The 21,677-nt window shown below is 39.5% G+C and overlaps 1 protein-coding gene across 1 annotated transcript; it reads right to left on the reverse strand.

Moving 5' to 3' along the window:
* Positions 1–5,052: 5,052 nt before the first annotated feature.
* Positions 5,053–19,838, reverse strand: LOC117506910 (phthiocerol synthesis polyketide synthase type I PpsD-like). The gene is made up of 6 exons (XM_034166589.1): positions 19,543–19,838; positions 15,416–15,569; positions 15,077–15,237; positions 14,751–14,957; positions 14,472–14,653; positions 5,053–12,252 (listed from the first exon to the last, which is right to left on the reverse strand). The coding sequence occupies exons 1-6, from the start codon at positions 19,598–19,600 to the stop codon at positions 6,709–6,711; spliced, it is 6,306 nt and encodes a 2,101-aa protein (XP_034022480.1). The 5' UTR covers positions 19,601–19,838; the 3' UTR covers positions 5,053–6,708.
* Between the last annotated feature and the right edge of the window lie 1,839 nt (positions 19,839–21,677).

Genomic DNA, 21,677 nt, shown 5'->3' on the forward strand with positions numbered 1-21,677 from the left:
TTCAATTAAGCTGTAGAAATATCTCAAAGATGATCAGTGGAAACAGGATGCACCTGAGCTCAATTTTGAGCTTCATGGCAAAAGCTGTGAATACTTATGTACATGTAATTTCTTAGTTTTTATTATTATTATTATTATTAATAAATTTGCAAAAATTGAAATAATAAAAAAACTTTTTCACATTGTCATTATGGGGTATTTTGTGTATCATTTTTTAGGGAAAAAATTAATTTCGTCCATTTTGGAATAAGGCTGTAACATAACAAAATGTTAAAAAAGTGAAGCACTGTGAATACTTTCCAGATGCACGGTAGGTGAGGAAATGAAGCCTATAAGGAAAAGCTCACCCAACCCAAAGGAAGTCATGGTGGAAACTGCATCGTGCTGTAGCGAAATTCTAAATAGTCTCACACGCGGGCACCAGAAATAATGTAGTGAATTTACAGGTCCTTCACACGGGCACACCAAAAATACATGTAACGAAATTAAATTAATATAATTATGTGGAAGGAATGGCACCTCACACTGAGGCACCAATTTAATGTAGTGAAAATATTGTTAAACTTCCAAATTGAATTAAATTGGCCTAGACCACATTTAATGCGTCACCAAAATAATTAACAATTTCAGGGTTTAATAATTATTATTGAATATCTCATTTACTCGGGGCACCACCTGTTTATAGCATAGGTACTTTAATTTAAACATTCATTAATTAATCAGTCTCAATTTAATTAATCAGTCTCAGTTCTGAAAGTCTGAAACTGACCAAAGGTTTCCTTCCGAACACAAAATGAACCACAGCAGAAATATTTACGTTGTATTTACAGTTGTACAAGAAATGAACAGTTTACTGGCATTTTTGTGGACAGTGATTCATTTATGGACACACTTTGCTTACTCATGAGACGTTGAGAGAAAGAGAGATAAAGCTTAAAGACTTTAAGTAAATAACTCAGATTAGAATTTAATGATGAAATTTGAAGCCAATTTTAAGAAATTATTATACAACAAAACCCTTTTTCTGGAACCTTTAACTGGGTCACTTAGCCGATCCGTTGAAGAGGTGGTTAGGACGGCCCGTCTGTCCATCATTGGTGTAGGCTCTTTGCAGCGTGCTCACTTGGGTCAGGTGTTAACTCAGTGGTCTCCCCGGGTGATCCCAAAGGCTTGTGTCCACTGGCTTTACCAACAGGATGGCTGCTTGCAGTCAGGTCATCAGCTTGCTGTACCCCAGAGGTGTAAGGCATTTGTTGAAAATGGTTTCTGGTAGCTTTTAAAAAATTTGTTGGGGCCAGATTAAAAGTCTTTGTGAATTTAGAAAAAAAGGTAAAAACTTTAAGAGCAGCGTACAATTACAAAAAAGGAAAGTTGCTTTTCTGTAAATTCGCTATTATTTTCAAAAGTTCAGATCGGAAGTTCTCTTAAAACTTCAAATACTTGACACACCATAAAGCATCAGGTTACAATTCTCAAAAAACAAGAATAAAGCAATGAATGAATGCCACATGTAGCTTTAGGTTAGCTGAGCATGGGGCCTTGTTGACCCAAAAATAAAAGTTAAGCGTTTAAGAGAAGAGAAGAGGGAAGGCAGGCACTCCAAGAGAGGTTTGCAGAAGGGAGAAGAGAAAAAAGCGAGCAGACACTCTGTTCTAACTTTTTAAAGGGGACTTTCGTCATTAAACTCCACCCATTTAGGGTGTGTAACTTCACAGAAAACTTCATGTGCTCAAAGGCAGACAAAGAAATGATTGAATTATTTAAACACTAACTATTTTGGCATATTGTTTGTTCTAAGACATTATTGCACAGACGTTATTAAAGACTTAAACACATCCTACACACACCACTTGGTTAACAGAGTATTCCACGGTTATAAAAACATGGATAAATCAGAAACATCGCATTTAACGCATATCAGTTACAAGGAACACATGTCAGTTAATGGAATACATGCAAAGCATTTGCTTGAATAATCAATACAAACAACATTAGAAGTTTTTATATATGAATAAAAGAATACTGATGCATTTTTTTTTTATTTAAGCAAAGGTCTTTCTTTTCACTGAGACCTAAAGATAATAGCTGGTTGTCAAGACTCAAAGTTTTATGGCCATGTCTTATCATTGGGGGAGATCCTCTTGCAGTCTTGAGAGGTTCTGGCTTTGGCGTGAGGCCATAAAGGTGGGGTCTTTGGGCATGGGAAATTTCAGATTCTGATGTACAGCCATTACAATGTCATGTAATTCATAGTGACCGAAATTTTACCGATAAACAAGCAAGGGCTCCCTTTGAAGAACTTTGAGTTACAGTTCTATTTTTGCTGTGAGCCATGGTGTGGGCCCACGGGGGATGTCTCCAAGCTTATCTTCAGATCTCCAGATGGACTTAGGAATTTCTCAGCGGAGAGTGAAAACACAGTCTCTGTCTTCAGTTCAAAACTCAGGTTTTTGTTGAGACAGCATTAATGTATTTATTTAAATAGGGCAAATCGAGGCCATGCGCTACAGTGCTGTGGGGCTGCTTTGCTGCCTCTGATACTGGAGGCTTTGACTGTATCAAAGGAAGGATATACAGTAGTGTTCAGAGTAATAGTAGTGCTATGTGACTAAAAAGATTAACCCAGGTTTTGAGTATATTTCTTATTGTTACATGGGAAACAAAGTACCAGTAGATTCAGTAGATTCTCACAAATCCAACAAGACCAAGCATTCATGATATGCACACTCTTATGTGCAGAAGAGGTTACAATTTGCCAAAGAACACATCAACTGGCCTAAAGAGAAATGGAGGAATATTTTATGGACTGATGAGAGTAAAATTGTTCTTTTTGGGTCCAAGGGCCTCAGACAGTTTGTGAGACGACCCCCAAACTCTGAATTCAAGCCACAGTTCACAGTGAAGACAGTGAAGTGTGGTGGTGCAAGCATCATGATATGGGCATGTTTCTCCTACTATGGTGTTGGGCCTATATATCGCATACCAGGTATCATGGATCAGTTTGGATATGTCAAAATACTTGAAGAGGTCATGTTGCCTTATGCTGAAGAGGACATGCCCTTGAAATTGGTGTTTCAACAAGACAATGACCCCAAGCACACTAGTAAATGAGCAAAATCTTGGTTCCAAACCAACAAAATTAATGCCTCGCAGATGTGAAGAAATCATGAAAAACTGTGGTTATACAACTAAATACTAGTTTAGTGATTCACAGGATTACTAAAAAAGCAGTTTGAACATAATAGTTTCGAGTTTGTAGCGTCAACAGCAGATGCTACTATTATTGTGAACACCCCCTTTTCTACTTTTTTTTTAAATTATTATTAACAGCCCAATTTCATAGCCTTAAGAGTGTGCATATCATGAATGCTTGGTCTTGTTGGATTTGTGAGAATCTACTGAATCTACTGGTACCTTGTTTCCCATGTAACAATAAGAAATATACTCAAAACCTGGATTAATCTTTTTAGTCACATAGCACTACTATTATTCTGTACACTACTGTAAATATTAAACTACAAAGTAGGGGCCTATTTGCACATGAAATGTACAGCCTTGTGAAGGCTTTCATAAGAAAGTCGCAGTTTCTTTCAAACAAACTCGTATGCAAACCCTGAAAAACATCATACTATCAGGTGGTCACTTCCACAGGTTCAAAGCAATTTGAGGGCCTCAAAGCAGTTGAGTGTGAAATACGTATGGTTTCTTCGACCTTCACTTGCTGTGTGGACAACGCACCTAATGATGTTCACCTCGAACTCACTGACCTGCAGGTGGAGCACTTTAGGTCAGTGTCAAGGTTGGATTTGTACTCTTCTCTTAAAGAGGAGAACTTTCCACACATGAGGAGACATGCTCAGAGGATGTAGGTTCTCTTTGGATCTACTTACATATGTGAACAAACCTTCTCAGTGATGACATTTGACAAATCCAGGTATAGATGCTCTCTTATTGACAATCATCTGTCAGCTGTCCTTTGCATAACCACCTCAGACATTCAACCTGACTTTGAAAAGCGGTTAAAAACATATATATTTTGTTCACTCATGTTTTGGGGAATTTTAAATGAATAAATTAAATCAAATTTATTTATATGGCACCAAATCATAACTGTAATTAACTTAAAGAGCAAAACACGAGTAGAGTCTAGACCTTACAGATCTGTCACAAAAACATTGTATAGTGGTTTGGATGCTTGAGCTTTGTTATCATCCCATACTCTGCAAATTTACAGTATTAGAAAATATACATTAAAAAGGATTTATTCTTGTTTTTAATCACGAAATAACAACAAGCAACCTGTTCATCTTGACATGATACAAAAATATGTACAAAAACATCCTGAAGGTAAAAATTCATTTATAGGCAACCCACACATTTATCAGTAGATTCATTTTATTTGTTAACACTGCATCAATGTTTTATAAATGCATGTGTTATAATTTTAAATATTATTACATAACGATGTCAGTCACGTTATGGCCACAAGCATCATCATCATCATCATCGACCTTTAACCCAACATAAACTGCTTTATGTAACAGTTTTTATGTAAGCAACTCTCAACCAAGATTTTCAACAAGATTCAAGTCAACATTAATTGCTTGCAAATTTCAAACAGTCCATTTCATTTTTAACTGTTCTTTTGTGCTTTTGGAGGTATGCTTGGTTCACTGTTTTGTGGAAACACCTATAACCTATACCCCGGAACAGGGGTGGGTAATTAGTTTTCCCAAGGGGCCACACGAGTAACAGAAAATATTGTGGAGGACCGGACCAACAGTCTGAACTCAGTTCTGTTCAATATTAATTTTATCTCTTTATAAAACGCAGTAAATTGCATAGTTTGGACAAGCTGTGACTGGTAAGAGCAAATTTTATGATCAAGCAATGGAAAAGTGAAGTAGACTTAGTAAAAATGTCAACATTAGTATTCCTCAGCAGTGTGTGTGATAATTGATGTTCTTTAGTTTCGTATGATAATGTCCTCGTTGACACCATGTCATAATGTGACAGTTCAAACAGTAAAAAGCCTCCACCAAGTGAACATTTATGGGACATAACAAGATGTCATGTTGTGTTCTGTTATTATCATGAAGTCAATTTTCAATCAGGATCAATGTTGCTGCAAGTGATTGAGAACTTACCTTGAACCCGAGGCAGTAACTGAAAGGAAAGTATTTCTAATTCAGATTGTGTTCCTGTTATCTGGCGTAAATACTCTTGTGTACTTGGAAAAATTACAAAAGTGAACTTCAAAAATTTTAATTTATTTAACACTGACAAAACACAATTATTTACATATGCATTATAAAATTATTCTAGCACAGAACCATAATGGTGGTGAAACATAACACTTCTTTACTTTTTTGTTTTGGTCTTTGTTTTGTCACAAAGGAATCAATAAATGAAATAAACCCTTCATGTAAAATTGGATATATCTTTTGAAAACAGGGTATGACTTATAATTAAAGTGTAAGTTCACTTTATGTTTTAACAACCAAAGCAATATTAAAGTGTTAGCAATCACATGTTCGAGTATGCTGCTTACGTTTGGTGATTACATTCTATGCAAAAATCCTGTTTTCAAAAAATTAGTTTCAGAGGGAAGAAATGAGAGTGAAAGGGGCAACTGTCTTAGAACTGTTAAAAAAACAGCTTCAAACTGTGATTTTCCAAACTGTATAACTGCATAGTGTAGTTATTGGTACATTCTTGCCAGTTAGGCTTGTTGACACCATATTTTGCTGGTGATATTATTAATTTCCTATAGTGACTATTTATCTGCTGGTGGTACTCATACTACAAAATATCTACCGGTACTGAGAATTCAGCATTTCACAAAAAAAGGGTCTGGTATCATTAGACATGCAACCAGACAAACTTTGGCTACGGTTACACAGTTGATATAAACGGGTATATTAGAACACCCCTTCTGACCTTGCTGGCCAGGTTTTTCGGATGACATTGTACGAATAACACGCTGACAACTGTGCAATTTCTATGGTAACGTAATGACAATGACAGCAAAGTCTAGACATATTTCAGCCTGCTATTAAAAATTTGCTCTGATTGTAATTTTGTAGAATTACTCAACTATAAAGTAGGTTGGTAGCATTATTTTGTTGTGTTTAAGTGTACAGTGGAGTTTTTAAACTCTGGATGGCTGCCTAGTTCAACCATTCCTTCCTTCCTCAAAAAAAAAAAAAGTTAAAAAAATTGGAAAGCGATTCCTTAAATATGAAGCATTTATCAAAGACAGGTATATCTCTCAGGTATATCTCTCAAAGTCTTGATTGCTAGTAAAGCTTTAATGAATCAGGTTGTAAAAAGTGAACTTTAAAAACACATCTACACTGTTAAAATACAATGTCAAAATTAAAGCCACATAAAACAGTTAAAAAAGCTAGGACACTATATAAACATGCTATTAACAAAGGAACACTGACAATTAAAACTGTATGAACTGAATGATCAAACGTTGGTTCATTTTTTGAACCCATGTGTTGTTGTTAAGGGTCAATAAGGCCTAGAGCCTATCCCAGCAGTCACAGAGGTGGGGGACACCGTGGACATAATGCTAGTCTATAGCAGGTCCACCACATACAAACTCAATTACAGTCTCACTCACACCTACAGTCAGTTTCTACGTTTCCAAGTCTGACCAAATATTCAGTTAGTTACAATACGTGACACCGAATTTAAGTTTTACAATCTGGTTGAGACATCTTCCAAGTTTTGAATCAAGTGAGATTCTTGGTTATCACTGAAATCACCTTCACCGCCTTCACTCAGAATATCGACCACTGTTTGCAGCGTGGCACTGGGATCCAGCAGTTTCACCAGTGGCACGTTCAAGCCTCGCTCCTGAAATATGAGATTCTGCAGAGTCATAGCCTGCATCGAGTCAATGCCTAAGGATGACAGTGGCAAATCCTCTTTCAGTTCACTCTCATCCATGCCAATGGTCTCGCTGAGCAGACAAATGACGTACTCTTTTGGCGAAACAGAGTCTGTGTGTTTTGTGTCTGACTCTGCTTCTTTTGATTCTTGGAAAGCCTCTTCTACCAGTGCGATGAGGCGCATGGTTAAGGCAGCGTTTTGAGAAAGGATGTTGTATCTAATATTTCGAAAGTGAAACCTGCACACTGCCTGTTGGGGTCTGTTGATCACAAGGCACTCTTCCAGGCTTTTGTAAATTTCAGGCACATCCAATACCATCATCCCTTTTGCCTCGAGAAACCGCTGAAAATGTTCCTTGTTCAAGAGCAGGCCGAGGTTCAAAGCTCCCCAGTTGATCGACTGTCCAGGAAGCCCAAGTTTGCGCCTATACTGGCAGAACATGTCAAGGAATGTGTTGGCTGCTGCGTAGTTTGTTTGCGATGCATTTCCCAGAAAAGCTGAGATTGAGGAATAGCACACAAAGTAGTCTAACTTACAGTGTTGTGTTGCATGGTGCAAATTTAGCACCCCATTTACTTTGGGTTTGAAAACTTTTTCATAGAGAGATCGGTCAAGTGTCTCAATCAGACCATCATGCAAGACAACGGCACTATGAAACACACCTTTAATTGGACAGCCAGGGAATTTTTGCCCAATGGCATTGATAACCCTGCACACAACCTCGGAGATACATACATCGCACTCCATGGTCGTGATGGTGTTCCCACACTGTTTCTCTACATTGTGTAGGTCTTTCTGCACGTTTGGAGTTGGCTTGCTTCTGGAGAGTATCACAATGTGCTCGCCCCCTCTTTGTGAGATGAACTTCACAGTTTCAAAGCCCAACCCAGACAGACCCCCTGCTATAATGTACACTGCTCGCTTTTGGAAAAGCTGTTTCTTTCTTGCCAGCAATGGTATGTTGGATAGTGCACTGGTAGCATCTTTTTCCAGAGCCACAACAGTCAGCTTCTTTGAACTGAAGTATGATTCTGGTGTAGCCACATTAAGCCCGTTGCTTTTGGAATTCATGCTCTGAAAAGTAAAGCTTTCATGTGCAATCTTTCTACTCAAGTTCAGAGACTTGAGCCAAAGGTAAATACGAGGCCTCTGTGCACTTAAGGATCCCTTTTGCAAAATGTCTGACATGTGAATTGTCTGCACGTGAACGTTTTCCTTCACACTCTCGAAAGCATCCCGAGAAAGTGAACACTGAAACTCTGATCCACAGATGATGACAACATGCTGGACACCATGAAAGCTGCAAATTTTCGCAATCAGCTGTTCATCAAATGGAGGCAAGAGAACAAAGGCATCCAACTGGCTAACATCAACAAAAGTTCCATTGCACTGTGTGCCAACGATCACGTTCCAGCCTGATTTGTAAGCTGTAAGTGCCAAGACTTTCACCAGAACAGAATCTGGCATGGAGGATATGATTCCTAGATGTTGTTTGGTTCTGGGCAAGGCTCGATGCAGGAGCTCCCATGCCAGTACAAAGTAGGAAAGACAAGGTGTTTTTTGCAGGAATGTGAATCGTTTGGTGCTGTAGCAGACGTCCTCTGGAACTTTGACTTTACTGGCTGCTGCAACAGGATAACAGCAAGCGACGTGGTCTCCAATTCTGAATTTTCTCACATCTTTTCCAACTGCTGTAATTGTGCCACTGAAGTCGAGGGCAAGTAGCTTGTAATTCTGAGATGAATGCTTGTTCCAGTAGAGTGTCTGGCCAAATTTTAGATGGGAGACACTGACAGGGAAGTAGTCAGAAGAATGAACGCATATCTTCTGGGGATGAATTTCAACTGACGTATCATGAAGTGGCTGGTCGCCCTCATCAAAACGTATGGCAGTCAATTTCGACATCTTATGTGCATCAGCTGTCTGAAGAATGCAAGGCTCAGACACAGAAGAAAAAGTACCCTCTGAACTGTCAGTTATTTCATGTGGAGTTCGGACAATTGAAGGTTTAAATACAAGACCATCTTTAACCACCAGTTCTGGGTACTTGTTGCAAGGATATGATCTTAGGACTTGAGACAGAGCTGCAATGTCCTCCGGAGATGTACTATTAATATCAACCAGCTGGAATTTGAGATCTGGTATCTCTGCAGCAAATGATCTTGTCATACCGCAGAGAGCAAAACCTGGACTTATGTAGTCCACTGTGATATCAGAAGAATGATGGGTTACTGCTCTGATTGAGTTTGGAAATTGAATTAGTTTGAGCTCAGCAACTATTTGCCGGAAAATCTCACAGCAGCCCGTCAGATTCTGCAGAACAACATCGGGTGCCAGAGAAGTGAGGTCTTCTTTACCCCACAAAAATAGGACCTCATCAAAGTTTTTTGCAATATCTGGGATATCGAGCTTTGCCAAAAGAGAGGGAAACCCATGGCTCAAGATATCGTTTGCATGTGTGAAGGATATGTATCTAGAGCTTGAGTCCAAATGCTGCTGTAGACCACTAGATATACCAATACGGTCACAGAAGACCAAGGCTTTGGGAGGAGTAAGAGATGCGATTCCTTCAGGAATGACACTGTAGTCATTGTGGTAGAAGTACTCCTCAACTACATGTGAATGACTGCCAAGATACTTGAAAACCACGTGCTTTACCTCAACCAAAACTCTGCCTTCCTTATCAGCAAAGCAACCGCAAACCTCAAAGTGATCAGCACCCACGTCAGTCGCCCTCAAATAGATAATCATCTCATCTTGTAAGGGCTCAAACACTGTTAACATACCGATTTTGGCTGGAAATCCTCGTCTGCCAGCAAATGCATGCTCTACTGTAACTGGGAGAAGCTGCATCAGATAATCCAGTACGACAGGATGAATACAGTAGTCATGCAACTGAAATCTCAGTTCTTCTGGAACTTTAACATGGGCATAGGCCTCCATCAACTCATCCCCATAATGCACATCCTCCTTATTCTGGAAGACATCTCCATACTGAAAGCCTCCTTGAGAGAGATACCAATAGAACTCTGTGGAGCTCACAGTAGACTTGCATCGTTTGTAGATGGAGCGTAATGAAATGCACTGCTCCTCAATCAGCCTCTCTTTACTGGAAATGACAGTACCCGATGCATACACTGCAGATGGGGAGAACACCGTAAAGCCTGTTTCATTCTCTTTTTGGTCCAACTGAACTTTCATTTCTGGTGAGTTGTGCATTAAAACAAAGGGACTGTGAAAATTGACACTGAGCTGTAGTGACTTGAGAGGAACCTTTGGTTTGGCACTGGCCATGAATGCAGCTAGACCTAGCTCAGCATAGAAGGCACCAGGTACAAGGGGTATATTGTTGTGCTTGTGCTCTTTTAGGTAAAAAGAAGAATCCGACACCAGATCACAGCTGAAAATATTGCTTTCACTGCCAGTCTGACAGAGCACTGGATGATTATTTGCTGTGTTTTTCTGTGCTGCTCCAATGGTAACATCTCTGTCTGAGCAGTCAAACTGGTACTTTGGAAATGGCAGGGGCATTGCCTCATATCCTCTGTAGAAAGTGTTCCATTCTATATGAACACCAAGTTCGAACAGCTTAGACACAATAGATATTATTGATTCATGATCTTTGTCTGGCTGGATCGAGGCAAGCACGGGCATGTCATTACCCAGGGTCTCCATGATATTCCTCTGCAGGGCCCTTCTTGGTCCGATTTCTACAAAGACCACATTCTTCTTCCCTTTAGCTGCTGATCTCACTGTTTGTTCAAAAAGAACTGGCTCGCGGATGTTTCTGGCCCAGTATTCACCCGTGCAAAAATCTCCCTGTTGGACTTGATTGGATGTCACCGTGGAGAATAACTCTGCATTAAGATCATTCACACGCAAAGCACCAATCCCGTCCTCGATTTTCGACAGAATTGGGTCCATCATGTGGCTGTGATAAGCAGCAGGGACATCCAGTACACGGAGGAAGAGGTTTTGACTGTTGACTGAGGCACTTAGCTCCTGATAGAGGCTCTCTATTGCATCTGCATCACCTGACAGGGTGCAGGACTGTGGGCTGTTGTAAGCCGCTAGGCAAAGCCCTCCAGAAAAACGAGGAAGGAGAGCAGTTACCTCTGATACAGCCATGTTACTGATCACAAGCATCTTCCCTCCCGTCACCTTACTCTGGAGAGTGCTGCGGATGTAGATGACTTTTACTGCATCCACAACAGACAAGAGGCCAGAACAGTGAGTGGCTGCAACCTCGCCGACAGAGTGTCCGAGTATTGCATTGGGCTTTACACCCCAGTGCCTGAGTAGTGTGGCAATAGCAACCTGGACTGCAAACAGGAGTGGCTGGACAACATCTGGGTTGTTGAACTCACTACTCTCAAACTCGCTCTCAAGCATGTCGAGTATATTCAACTTACTCAGCTTTTGGAAATGTTGTGCAATCTCTTTGATCTTATCTCTAAATACAGGCTCGTGCTTTAATAGCTGCTTGCACATGCCATGGTACGTGACACCATTTCCACAAAAAACAAAAACTAACTTTGGATCTGAAAAGGCAGCGGTTGTATTCTTGCTCACAGTGGAGTGAAGTTTTTCCTTAAGATTAGCTACTGATGAAACCACGATGGCCTTTCTGTATTTGTGTTTGAGGTGGCTCCTCCTGCAAGCTGATGTGTACAGCAGAGAAGCTAGATCAACTTCTCGTTCTGCCTCTAAGTACTTAATGGTGTCTTCCATTGTCAGAGTGAGAGATTTTGGTGAATTTGCTGACATAACAAAGTACCTTGCTTGGTTTGTGTCTTTATTTTGGCAAATGTATGTCCGTTTGTGCTCTTTGATGATGGCATGTGCATTTGTGCCCCCAAATCCAAAGTTATTTACACCTGCAACTCTTTCACCAGGAGCTATCCACTTTTCTGTTTCTTTGACGACTTTAAGGTTCAGGGCTTTGGCATCTACACTGGCACTATCATCTGAGTAGAAAACTGAAGGAACAATTGTTTCATGCTTCATCATTAGAAGTACCTTAATGAGTCCTGCCACTCCAGCTACAGATTCTGTATGTCCAATGTTGCTCTTGACAGAACCAATCCAAAGTGTCTTTGAATCGGGAGGTCTGGCTTTAGCAATGACGTTGGAGATGCTTCCTGCCTCAATTGGGTCCCCAGCTGGGGTTCCAGTACCATGCGCTTCAATGTACTGGACATTTGCGATGTCAGACTCTGAATAGATCCTCCGCAGCAGCTCTTCTTGTTGAACCATAGAGGGTTTAGTGATTGGAGTAACTGAGTGTCCATCTTGGTTCACTGCTGTCTTGCTGACGATACCCCAGATATGGTCATGGTCCTGTTTAGCCTGTAAAAACTTTTTGCTTTAATTATATGACCACAATATATATATATATATATATATATATATATATATATATATATATATATATATACACACACACACAAAATTAAGCAGTCAACACAGCTGATTTAGGAATGCCCTGGTCTAGGATACTCCTCTGAGATCCAAGGGTATTTTCTCGATGTTACCATACTTTCAGTAATTCCCCTTTTAAAAAAGAAAGTATTCTTTTAGGATAATGCTCATGTATTGCATATCAAAATGCTCAGCACAACCTCAGCTTTCAGGATATTTGACATATTGGTCTAGAACACTGTATAGAGAAATAATTTGGCTCTAAAACTGAAAATTTGAAATGCATTTTTAAAAAATGCTTCAAAAGTTTTATGGAAAATACGCATTTATTTATGTGGACAAACTGTTTCAGTCCTAGAAATGGGTTTACCTAAGTCTTTGGGTCACAAAGGTAGTGTAATATGTAACGTAAATTGGAGATCAGTGTATAATACATGTTCAAAATTAAATTGAGCGTATTGAGTGAAAATGCTCATTCACTGTGTATTACCAATTTTTTGAATGATTGAGATAAAATGACGCTCAATAAAGCCTGCATACTGCATATCAAGCTTCATTCCTTCCTTCATTTGTCCATTCCTTCACAATACTTTACATATTTTAGAGCTACCCATGTTCACTAATCATATCCATCACTGATGTTCACTTTTGTACCACAAATAACTGATGTAGAGGGATTTATTTCATTTTGAAATAGTAAGCCTAATGAAAAATGAAAATTGGTATTTTGCCATCCCTAGTAAATAGCAAATACAACTAAACTCACTGATGCACCCATGGGCATCTTGGTTGGGGAAAAAAAGCACAGTCAGGTGCTGGATCACTATTATGACGAAGTGCAAAGTGATGGTGCAACAGACTACCAAAACTCTATTCTAAAGTTGAGCACAGAGTTGTGACGGTATTTATATGCAGTATTCAGATGTACATTACATACAGTGGCTTGCAAAAGTATTCAGCCCCTTGATATTTCACGCATTTTAATTTGTTTATGGCATTTCAAATACAAAAAGTAAATCAGGCTTCTCAATATAAAAATTTCTAAAATTATCTTCCTTAGCCTCAAAGTGAAAGTAAATCTGTACAACTTGATATAAATTAATTAAAAATATAAAAGTCAAGATGATGGGTTGCTTAAGTTATCAGCCCCTTTAGTATAACACCTGTAAATAATCTGTTTAATTGGCAGTTTTCTTCAGACAAGTCAGGGGATGGATACATGAACATTTCCAAGTCACTGAATATATCTTGAATTTTATTTACATCAGTTATGAAGAAATACGGTATGGCACTCTATGGTAAATCTGTGTGGAGTAGACAGTTCTCAAAAACTGAGTGACTGTGCAAGAAGGAGAAGAGTGAGGATAGCCACCAAGACACCAAGACAACCCAGAATAAGTTACAGGGTTCTGTGGCTGTGATTGGAGAAATTGTGCATAGTGCATGTTTTGCATTTTGTATCCCCAGTTATACAGATTCAGGATGAAGTGGTACAGAGGAGGGTTTTCTTTCACCAAAACATTAAATCTAGGCTTGCATTTCAGATGTACCTTCTGGCAAATTGGAGCTGAACTTTCAGATCTTCTTTTTAATAAAATCCTCCTCTGTGCCACTTCATCATGAATCTGTATAACTGGAGATACAAAATGCAAAACATGCACTATGCACAATTTCTCCAGTCACAGCCACAGAAGCCTGTAACTTTTTCTGGGTTGTCTGGGTGTCTTGGTGGCTTTCCTCACTCTTCTCCTTCTTGCACAGTCACTCAGTTTTTGAGAGCTGTCTACTCCACACAGATTTACCATAGAGTGTCATACTGTTTGTGTTTCTTCACAACTGATGTAAATAAAGTCCAAGACATATTCAATGACTTGGAAATGTTCATGTATCCATCTCCTTACTTGTCTGAAGAAAACTGGCAATTAAACTGATTATTTACAGGTATTATACCAAAGGGGCTGCATACTTTTGCAAGCCACTCAGCTCAGATCTGTTAACTTTACAGAAATAATTTTTTATTGTTAAAAGGTTGTAGTTCTTAACTATGTAATTAGAATTACTTAAAAAAATATTTTGGCTTGCCAACTGATTCCAGTCGTTAATATACGTATGCCCCTTCTATGGTTTTCTACCTGTCACATTCTCACCTTTTTCAGTGGTTTCAGAAGAACGACTCCGCAGCCTTCCCCTCTTCCGTAGCCATCTGCTTTGCTGGAGAAAGGTTTGCTGGTTCCATCTGGTGAGATCATCTTAGCCTTGCTGAGAGCAACAAACACTCTCGGTTCTATGATGCAGTTGACTCCTCCGCAAACAGCCATGTCACAGTCTCCTGGTAATAATAATAATAATAACGATTTAAAAAAACAAACATTTTTTTTTAAAACAATGTTTTAACTCACTACTCCAGGCCTTCCACCATTACTAACCTTGTTTAATGGCTTGACAAGCGAGATGGAGAGCTACAAGTGAGGATGAGCAGGCACAGTCTATGGACAGTGAAGGTCCAGTGAAGTTGAAGATGTAGGACACTCGGTTTGCTGCTATACTCATGGCGAGTCCCGTACCAGTCCAGTGGCTGATCACACTCGGGTGCACGTGTGCAGCGTTTGTCTCATAATCGCGGTTCATTAGACCTATCATAAACACAACGTGAAATATATAAGAGTTGCACATTCATTTTAGGTACTGGGGGAAAAAATGTAAGGATAAACTAATTCAGTACTCAAGAAGGTGATATGATTTGGTGTTTTACCAAAAAACACTCCTGTCCTTGTCCCACTGGCCTTTTCCATTGGGATTCCAGCGTTCTCTAAAGCCCTGTAAACACACTGAAGGAGCTGTTTTTGTTGAGGGTCCATTTGTTCCACCTCACTGTCACTGATGCCAAAGAACTTGTGGTCAAATTCATTGAACCTGTGGACATTTACAACAGTGACATTTACAACCATTCCTACAAACTCATTTGTCTTGACTATTTTTTGCTGATATGTAAATGCCCTTTTACAATAGACTTGAGGATCAGATGCCTAAATTGTAAACTTTGAGTTAGTTTAGAAATATCTACATGAGAATGAGATTGAAAAGGCCGTACCCATCAATAAGCGCAGCCTTGAGCGTTCGGGATTTACCCGGTTTGTTGTCATCAGGGTCATACCAGCTGTTTAAGTCAAACCTCTCTTTGGGAATTGGCACAGAACAGTTTCTTCCATCCACAAGGACCTTCCAAAAGTTTTCAAGTCCTTCTCCTGTTTGAAATGACATGCAGGAGTTTAGAAGCTCCATTACAGCATCATGAGCAAATACGTCAAGTGTAGTACTGTTTTTGACACTTTTCAGTTACTTGAAACCAAAATCTATGCTGAAAATTCTAAGGAGAAAAAAATGTTACATTTATAGCAAATTGTGTAGTGAAGTGCAAACAAAAGTTGTAAAGCTCTAAAAATACTGTATTTTCCAGGGTAGAAGTCATGTTTTCTTTCTTTTTTTTTCCTTTTTCTTTTGTTTTTACTAGTTTGGGAGGTGCAGTTACTTATACTCTGGTGCAACTTATATACTGAAAAATTATACTTTTGTTTTTAATAATATCAGTTATAATGAGTATTTACACAAACATTCCCATGAATCAAAATAAACTAATAATGAAAGAATAAATACCAATCATAAAAAGTAGACAACAACAATGCACAAAAATCCCAAATTGAAGAGTTGATAACGAAAAGGGCAATTTGTACTCTCGAAAATAAGGGGTGTGTGTGTGTGTGTGTGTGTGTGTGTGTGTATATATTTGCTGGGCAGACACTAGGCCCCCTGTTGGCCACTCTTGTTTTTTGTTTCAGCTTTGAATACCCTTTATCTGAATTTGTTCTCATTGGTTAAGTGATGATCCAGTTGTTCACACCTGCTGACCCACCTATTTTGAGGTTTTTAATCAGACTTGTCTCAGAATGAATGTTCACTTCCTGACGAAGGCTTTTAGCCGAAACGCGTTGAAGTGCATTTTTTAATCATGATTTGCCCATAAAATAAAGGCATTTTAACTTTTTTATTAGATGAGTGCCTTGGTATCTTTTCAAGACTTTATCTGAACAAGCCCTTTACCAAAGAGCACCATCTTAAAACAGGTATAGTTCTAAGTAGTACTCCAACTCCTCTGCTTTTATATATATACGAGGGCTGTCAATAAAGTATAGGTCCTTTTTATTTTTTTCAAAAACTATATGGATTTCATTCATATGTTTTTACGTCAGACATGCTTGAACCCTCGTGCGCATGCGTGAGTTTTTCCACGCCTGTCGGTGACGTCATTCGCCTTTGAGCACTCCTTGTGGGAGGAGTCGTCCAGCCCCTCGTCGGAATTCCTTTGTCTGAGAAGTTGCTGAGAGACTGGCGCTTTGTTTGATCAAAATTTTTTCTAAACCTGTGAAACACATCGAAGTGGACATGGTTTGAAAAATTAAGCTGGTTTTCAGTGAAAATTTTAACGGCTGATGAGAGATTTTGAGGTGATTCTGTCGCTTTAAGGACTTTCCACGGAGCGAGACGTCGTGCAGCGCTCCCAGGCGCCGTCGTCAGCCTGTTTCAAGCTGAAAACCTCCACATTTCAGGTTCTATTGATCCAGGACGTCGTGAGAGAACAGAGAAGTTTCAGAAGAAGTCGGTTTCAGCATTTTATCTGGATATTCCACTGTTAAAGGAGATTTTTTTAATGAAAGACGTGCGGACGGATTGCAGCGTCGGCTCGCAGCCGCCGCGACGCTCCGCCACAGGAAAAACACCTCTGTTGGAAGCCTTAAGGACAAGTTGGAACATGTCCAGCTGTTAAACAATTTCTCATATACTCACTCCACTGAAAGCCATCAAAAGCCACCTGGATTTTACAAATGGTTATCAACACGGAGGTGTTTTTCCTGTGCCACCGCACCGCGCCGGCTGCGTCCCGACGCGCGGACCCGTCCGCACGTTTTCATTAAAAAAATCTCCTTTAACAGTGGAATATCCGGATAAAATGCTGAAACTTCTCTGTTCTCTCACGACGTCCTGGATCAATAGAGCCTGAAATGTGGAGGTTTTCAGTTTGAAACAGGCTGACGACGGCGCCTGGGAGTGCTGCACGATGTCTCGCTCCGTGGGAAGTCCTTAAAGCGACAGTATCACCTCAAAATCTCTCATCAGCCGTTAAAATTTTTCACAGAAAACCAGCTTAATTTTTTGAACCGTGTCCACTTCGATGTGTCTCACAGGTTTAGAAAAAATTTTGATCAAACAAAGCGCCAGTCTCTCAGCAACTTCTCAGACAAAGGAATTCCGATGAGGGGCTGGACGACTCCTCCCACAAGGAGTGCTCACAGGCTAATGACGTCACCGACAGGCGTGGAAAAACTCACGCATGCGCACGAAGGTTTAAGCATGTCTGACGTAAAAACATATGAATGAAATCCATATAGTTTTTGAAAAAAATAAAAAGGACCTATACTTTATTGACAGCCCTCGTATGTATATATATATATATATATATATATATATATATATATATATATATATAAATATGTAAATACAAATCACAATAGGGGTTAGAAGAGACTTCGCAAGTAGTCATATTTGAATAACTATGAATTTGAATATGACTGTTTTTGAATAAAGTCAATCATTTACAGATAGTTCAGTGATTTGTGTTATTTCCTTCCCTTCTTCTTTCCCGTCATTTTGGTCCATCGGTTAGATTATCCTTCCATGTGGGGAGTGCGTCACCATGTTAGGGTTAGGGTTTGTGTTGAACCATGCTCAAGTGTATCTACTAATGTTGTATTTTTCATACATATTTTAATATATGAGGTCTATTAGAAAAGTATCCGACCTTATTATTTTTTTCAAAAACCATATGGATTTGAATCACGTGATTACATCAGGCATGCTTGAACCCTCGTGGGCATGCGAGTTTTTTCACACCTGTCGGTTACGTCATTCGCCTGTGGGCAGTCTTTGAGTGAGGAGTCGCCCACCCTCTCGTCGTTTTTTTCATTGTTTAGGAATGGCTCAGAGACTGCTGCTTTGTTTGATCAAAATTTTTTCAAAACCTGTAAGGCACAACTGAGTGGACACCATTCGATAAATTCAGCTGGTTTTCGGTGAAAATTTTAACGGCTGATGAGAGATTTTGGATTTTTACTGTCACCGTAAGGACGGCCCAAGTTGAAAACTTCCACATTTCAGGCTCTGTTGACCCAGTAAGTCGTCAGAGAACAGAGAACTTTCAGAAGAAGTCGGCATGAGGAGTTTATTCGGACATTCCATTGTTAACGGACATTTTGTAATGAAAGAACGTGCGGGCAGAGTCGCATGTCGGGCCGGACCCGACCGCGGGGGGTTACGACAGGAAAAACACCTCCATTGGAAACCTTAACGGACAATTTGGAACATGTCCAAGCTGTTAAACAATTTGTCAGATACTCACTTGTTGAAAGCCATCAAAAGCCGCCTGAATTTTACAAATGGTTTTCAACACGGAGGTGTTTTTCCTGTCGCAGTGCACACAGATTTGCGTCGTTGTCACGGAATCGACTTGGCGAATTTGCCTGCACGTTCTTTCATTACAAAATCTCCTTTAACAGTGGAATGTCCGCATAAACTCCTCATGCCGACTTCTTCTGAAACTTCTCTGTTCTCTGACGATGTCCTGGGTGAACAGAGCCTTAAATTAGGATGTTTTCAGCTCGAAACAGCCAGACGGATGCCACCTCCGACCGCGCCGATCTGCTTTGTGGGCTGTGCTTAAAGCGAAAGAAACTCCACAATCTCTCATCAGCTGTTAAACTTTTCACCGAGTACCAGCTGAATTTCTCGAATAGTGTCCACTCGGATATCCTTCACCGTTCCTGAAAAAACTTTGATAAAGCAACGCACGCCGTCTCCAGCAGCGTCTCAGACAAAGGATTTCAGCCGAGAGGGCAGGACCAGTGCTCACTCAAAGCCTGCCCACAGGCGAATGACGTCACCGACACGCGTGAAAAAACTCACGCATGCGCACGAGGGTTCAAGCATGTCTGGTGTAATCGCACGTGATTCAAATCCATATAGTTTTTTAAATTTTTTTTTTTATAAAACTGCCGGTTAGTTTTCTAATAAACCTCGTATATTGTATATATGGCCATATGTGTAAATTCTAATTCATTATTAAAAGGTAGAGATAAAAACTACCCAACAAGTTTTCACGTGGCTCACCTCCTGGGAAGTTGCATCCAATGCCGACCACAGCGATTCCATCCTCAGCTTCTTCCATTTTGAGTGCATGCGTGCTGGAAAGAGAATCAGAAATAATGAAGACTAATGAGTGTCTTTTAAAGTGTTTAGTCAAGCGGAGTAGTCAGAAGGATTGCAAAGAAATGCTTGTATGTCTAACGCGTTCTTCTGTCAGTGGTGGTTCGAAGGTGTTCACTCATGCACCAACCGCTGCAGGAAGCCACAAGAGAAACTGAAAGATCTTTGCTGTTTTAACAGTTTCCAGATGCATATGCAGGTAGAATCAAACACTCATTCTCAGAAAGGAGGAAACGTCATAGACAGGATCTCACAGTGAGGCCTCTTGCTTTATGCGGGGTAAAGAGCTTAAAACAGGAAAATTGCTATTTTTTCCAGCCACAGCATCACTGCAATGAAAATCTGAAATATTCATCCTCACTCTTCCATCCACAAATGTGCTGCAGCTTTGTAACTGGGACCCACTTACCGCACGCGTCAGTGCCTCACACATCTACAGCATTTGTCTTCTCACTGAGGTACCGCAGCGTGATGTGCAGATGGTTCTTATAGTCAGCTTCTTGCCTTTATTAAACATTAATGACTTGATTGCATACGTGGCCATGGAGATGAAGGCACGCTTTTATGGCACCTTGCAAATGATTAGAGCAAATTTATTGAGTAAATCAAAGTGTTATTCAACAGTAGGGTGACTACAGCTCTTGTTTCATTGTCACCGTTTCATCACAAACAAAGTCTCAAACTATTAGCAATCGAATATTTAAAATGTTGTCACAGGTGAGTTTTTGAAACTGGAAAATCTCAAAATGGCATTAATAGGAACAACTAGAGCACTGTGGTCTTAGAGTGCAAACCTCCACCAACACTAGTTACCAACTCCACAAAATTTTGCCTTGGAAAAAAAAATTCAAGGTCAAAGTCCTGCTCGAAGTGGCTTTTCATAGATCAAATGTCAGGACTATGTATTTAGTTCATGCTCTTGAAATTTTTCTGTGGTGGTGTCAGGTTTTTTTGTTTCTCCAACTTTTTCAGTTTCCGAATTCTTTTTCATATAATTTTCACAGAACATTGGTTATCTCTGCTATGCACAATTTGCCATTGCTTTTTGGCACTTGGTTTCCAACTGATAACTGGAAGATTAACAAACAGTCATAAAATTGGAACCTCCATCCAATTTTGATGGTGTAGAAATCCAGAACAGAAACATGAGAATGACTGAGGCACTTTTGATTGAGATATAATGCAAAATGTACACCAAATGGGCTTTTCAAATGTCAACAAAATCTACAGTCCAGATCCGATCTGGATCAAACTTTGTCAGTTGATAGTGAGTGCCAGTCTGCACCTCAAATATGAGAGTGATTGGGGCACATTTGATTAAGATATAATGTAAAATATACATTGGATGGGGCTTTAAATGGTTAAAATGGTTAAAATAAATGACACATTGAAATATTGCACCTTTTTTGGTATTTGCTCTGACATTTTTATGCATTGTTGTATACTTTTATTGGCATTTGTTGTTGGAGTTTATTTTGTTTACTGGTTTAATTCCTGGGAAAGTCCTACATAAATATTAATAAAAAACATGAGCTATAAGTTGCACCAGAGTGTAAATCACAGGAACTCTTAAACTAGTAAATATGTGTGTGTATTATTATGGCCAAAGCAGACAGTCACCCCACTGAGTCTGGTCTGCTCAAGATTTCTTCCTATGCTCAAATTTCTTTATTTTATTTTTTGCAACTTACTCACTGCTCCTGGATGGGTAAGGTTTAAACATGTCTAGCGCTTCAATGTAACATGAGCTGGCTCAGTATAAATAAATTTACGTTATGTATTTCTGTGTCATTAACTTTTTTTTTTTTGGTGTGATCAACATTTTTTCTCCTCCTGTATTAAGATGAAATAAGGTTTTAGGATTAACAGGTGATTTGCATAAAGCAGAACCAGACATTTCACCACTTCAGAGCAGCTGCAAATTCCCACTAGGAAAATATTTAAGAGTTATCTTAACTCTGTTTTGCCTTTATCAGTCCGGTGCAGTTATAAAGTTCTTTATATAGAAGTTTATTATGTTTCATCTGAGAAGCTGTAAA

The sequence above is a fragment of the Thalassophryne amazonica genome, chromosome 1 (assembly GCF_902500255.1).
Source record: "Thalassophryne amazonica chromosome 1, fThaAma1.1, whole genome shotgun sequence".
Lineage (NCBI taxonomy): Eukaryota > Metazoa > Chordata > Actinopteri > Batrachoidiformes > Batrachoididae > Thalassophryne > Thalassophryne amazonica.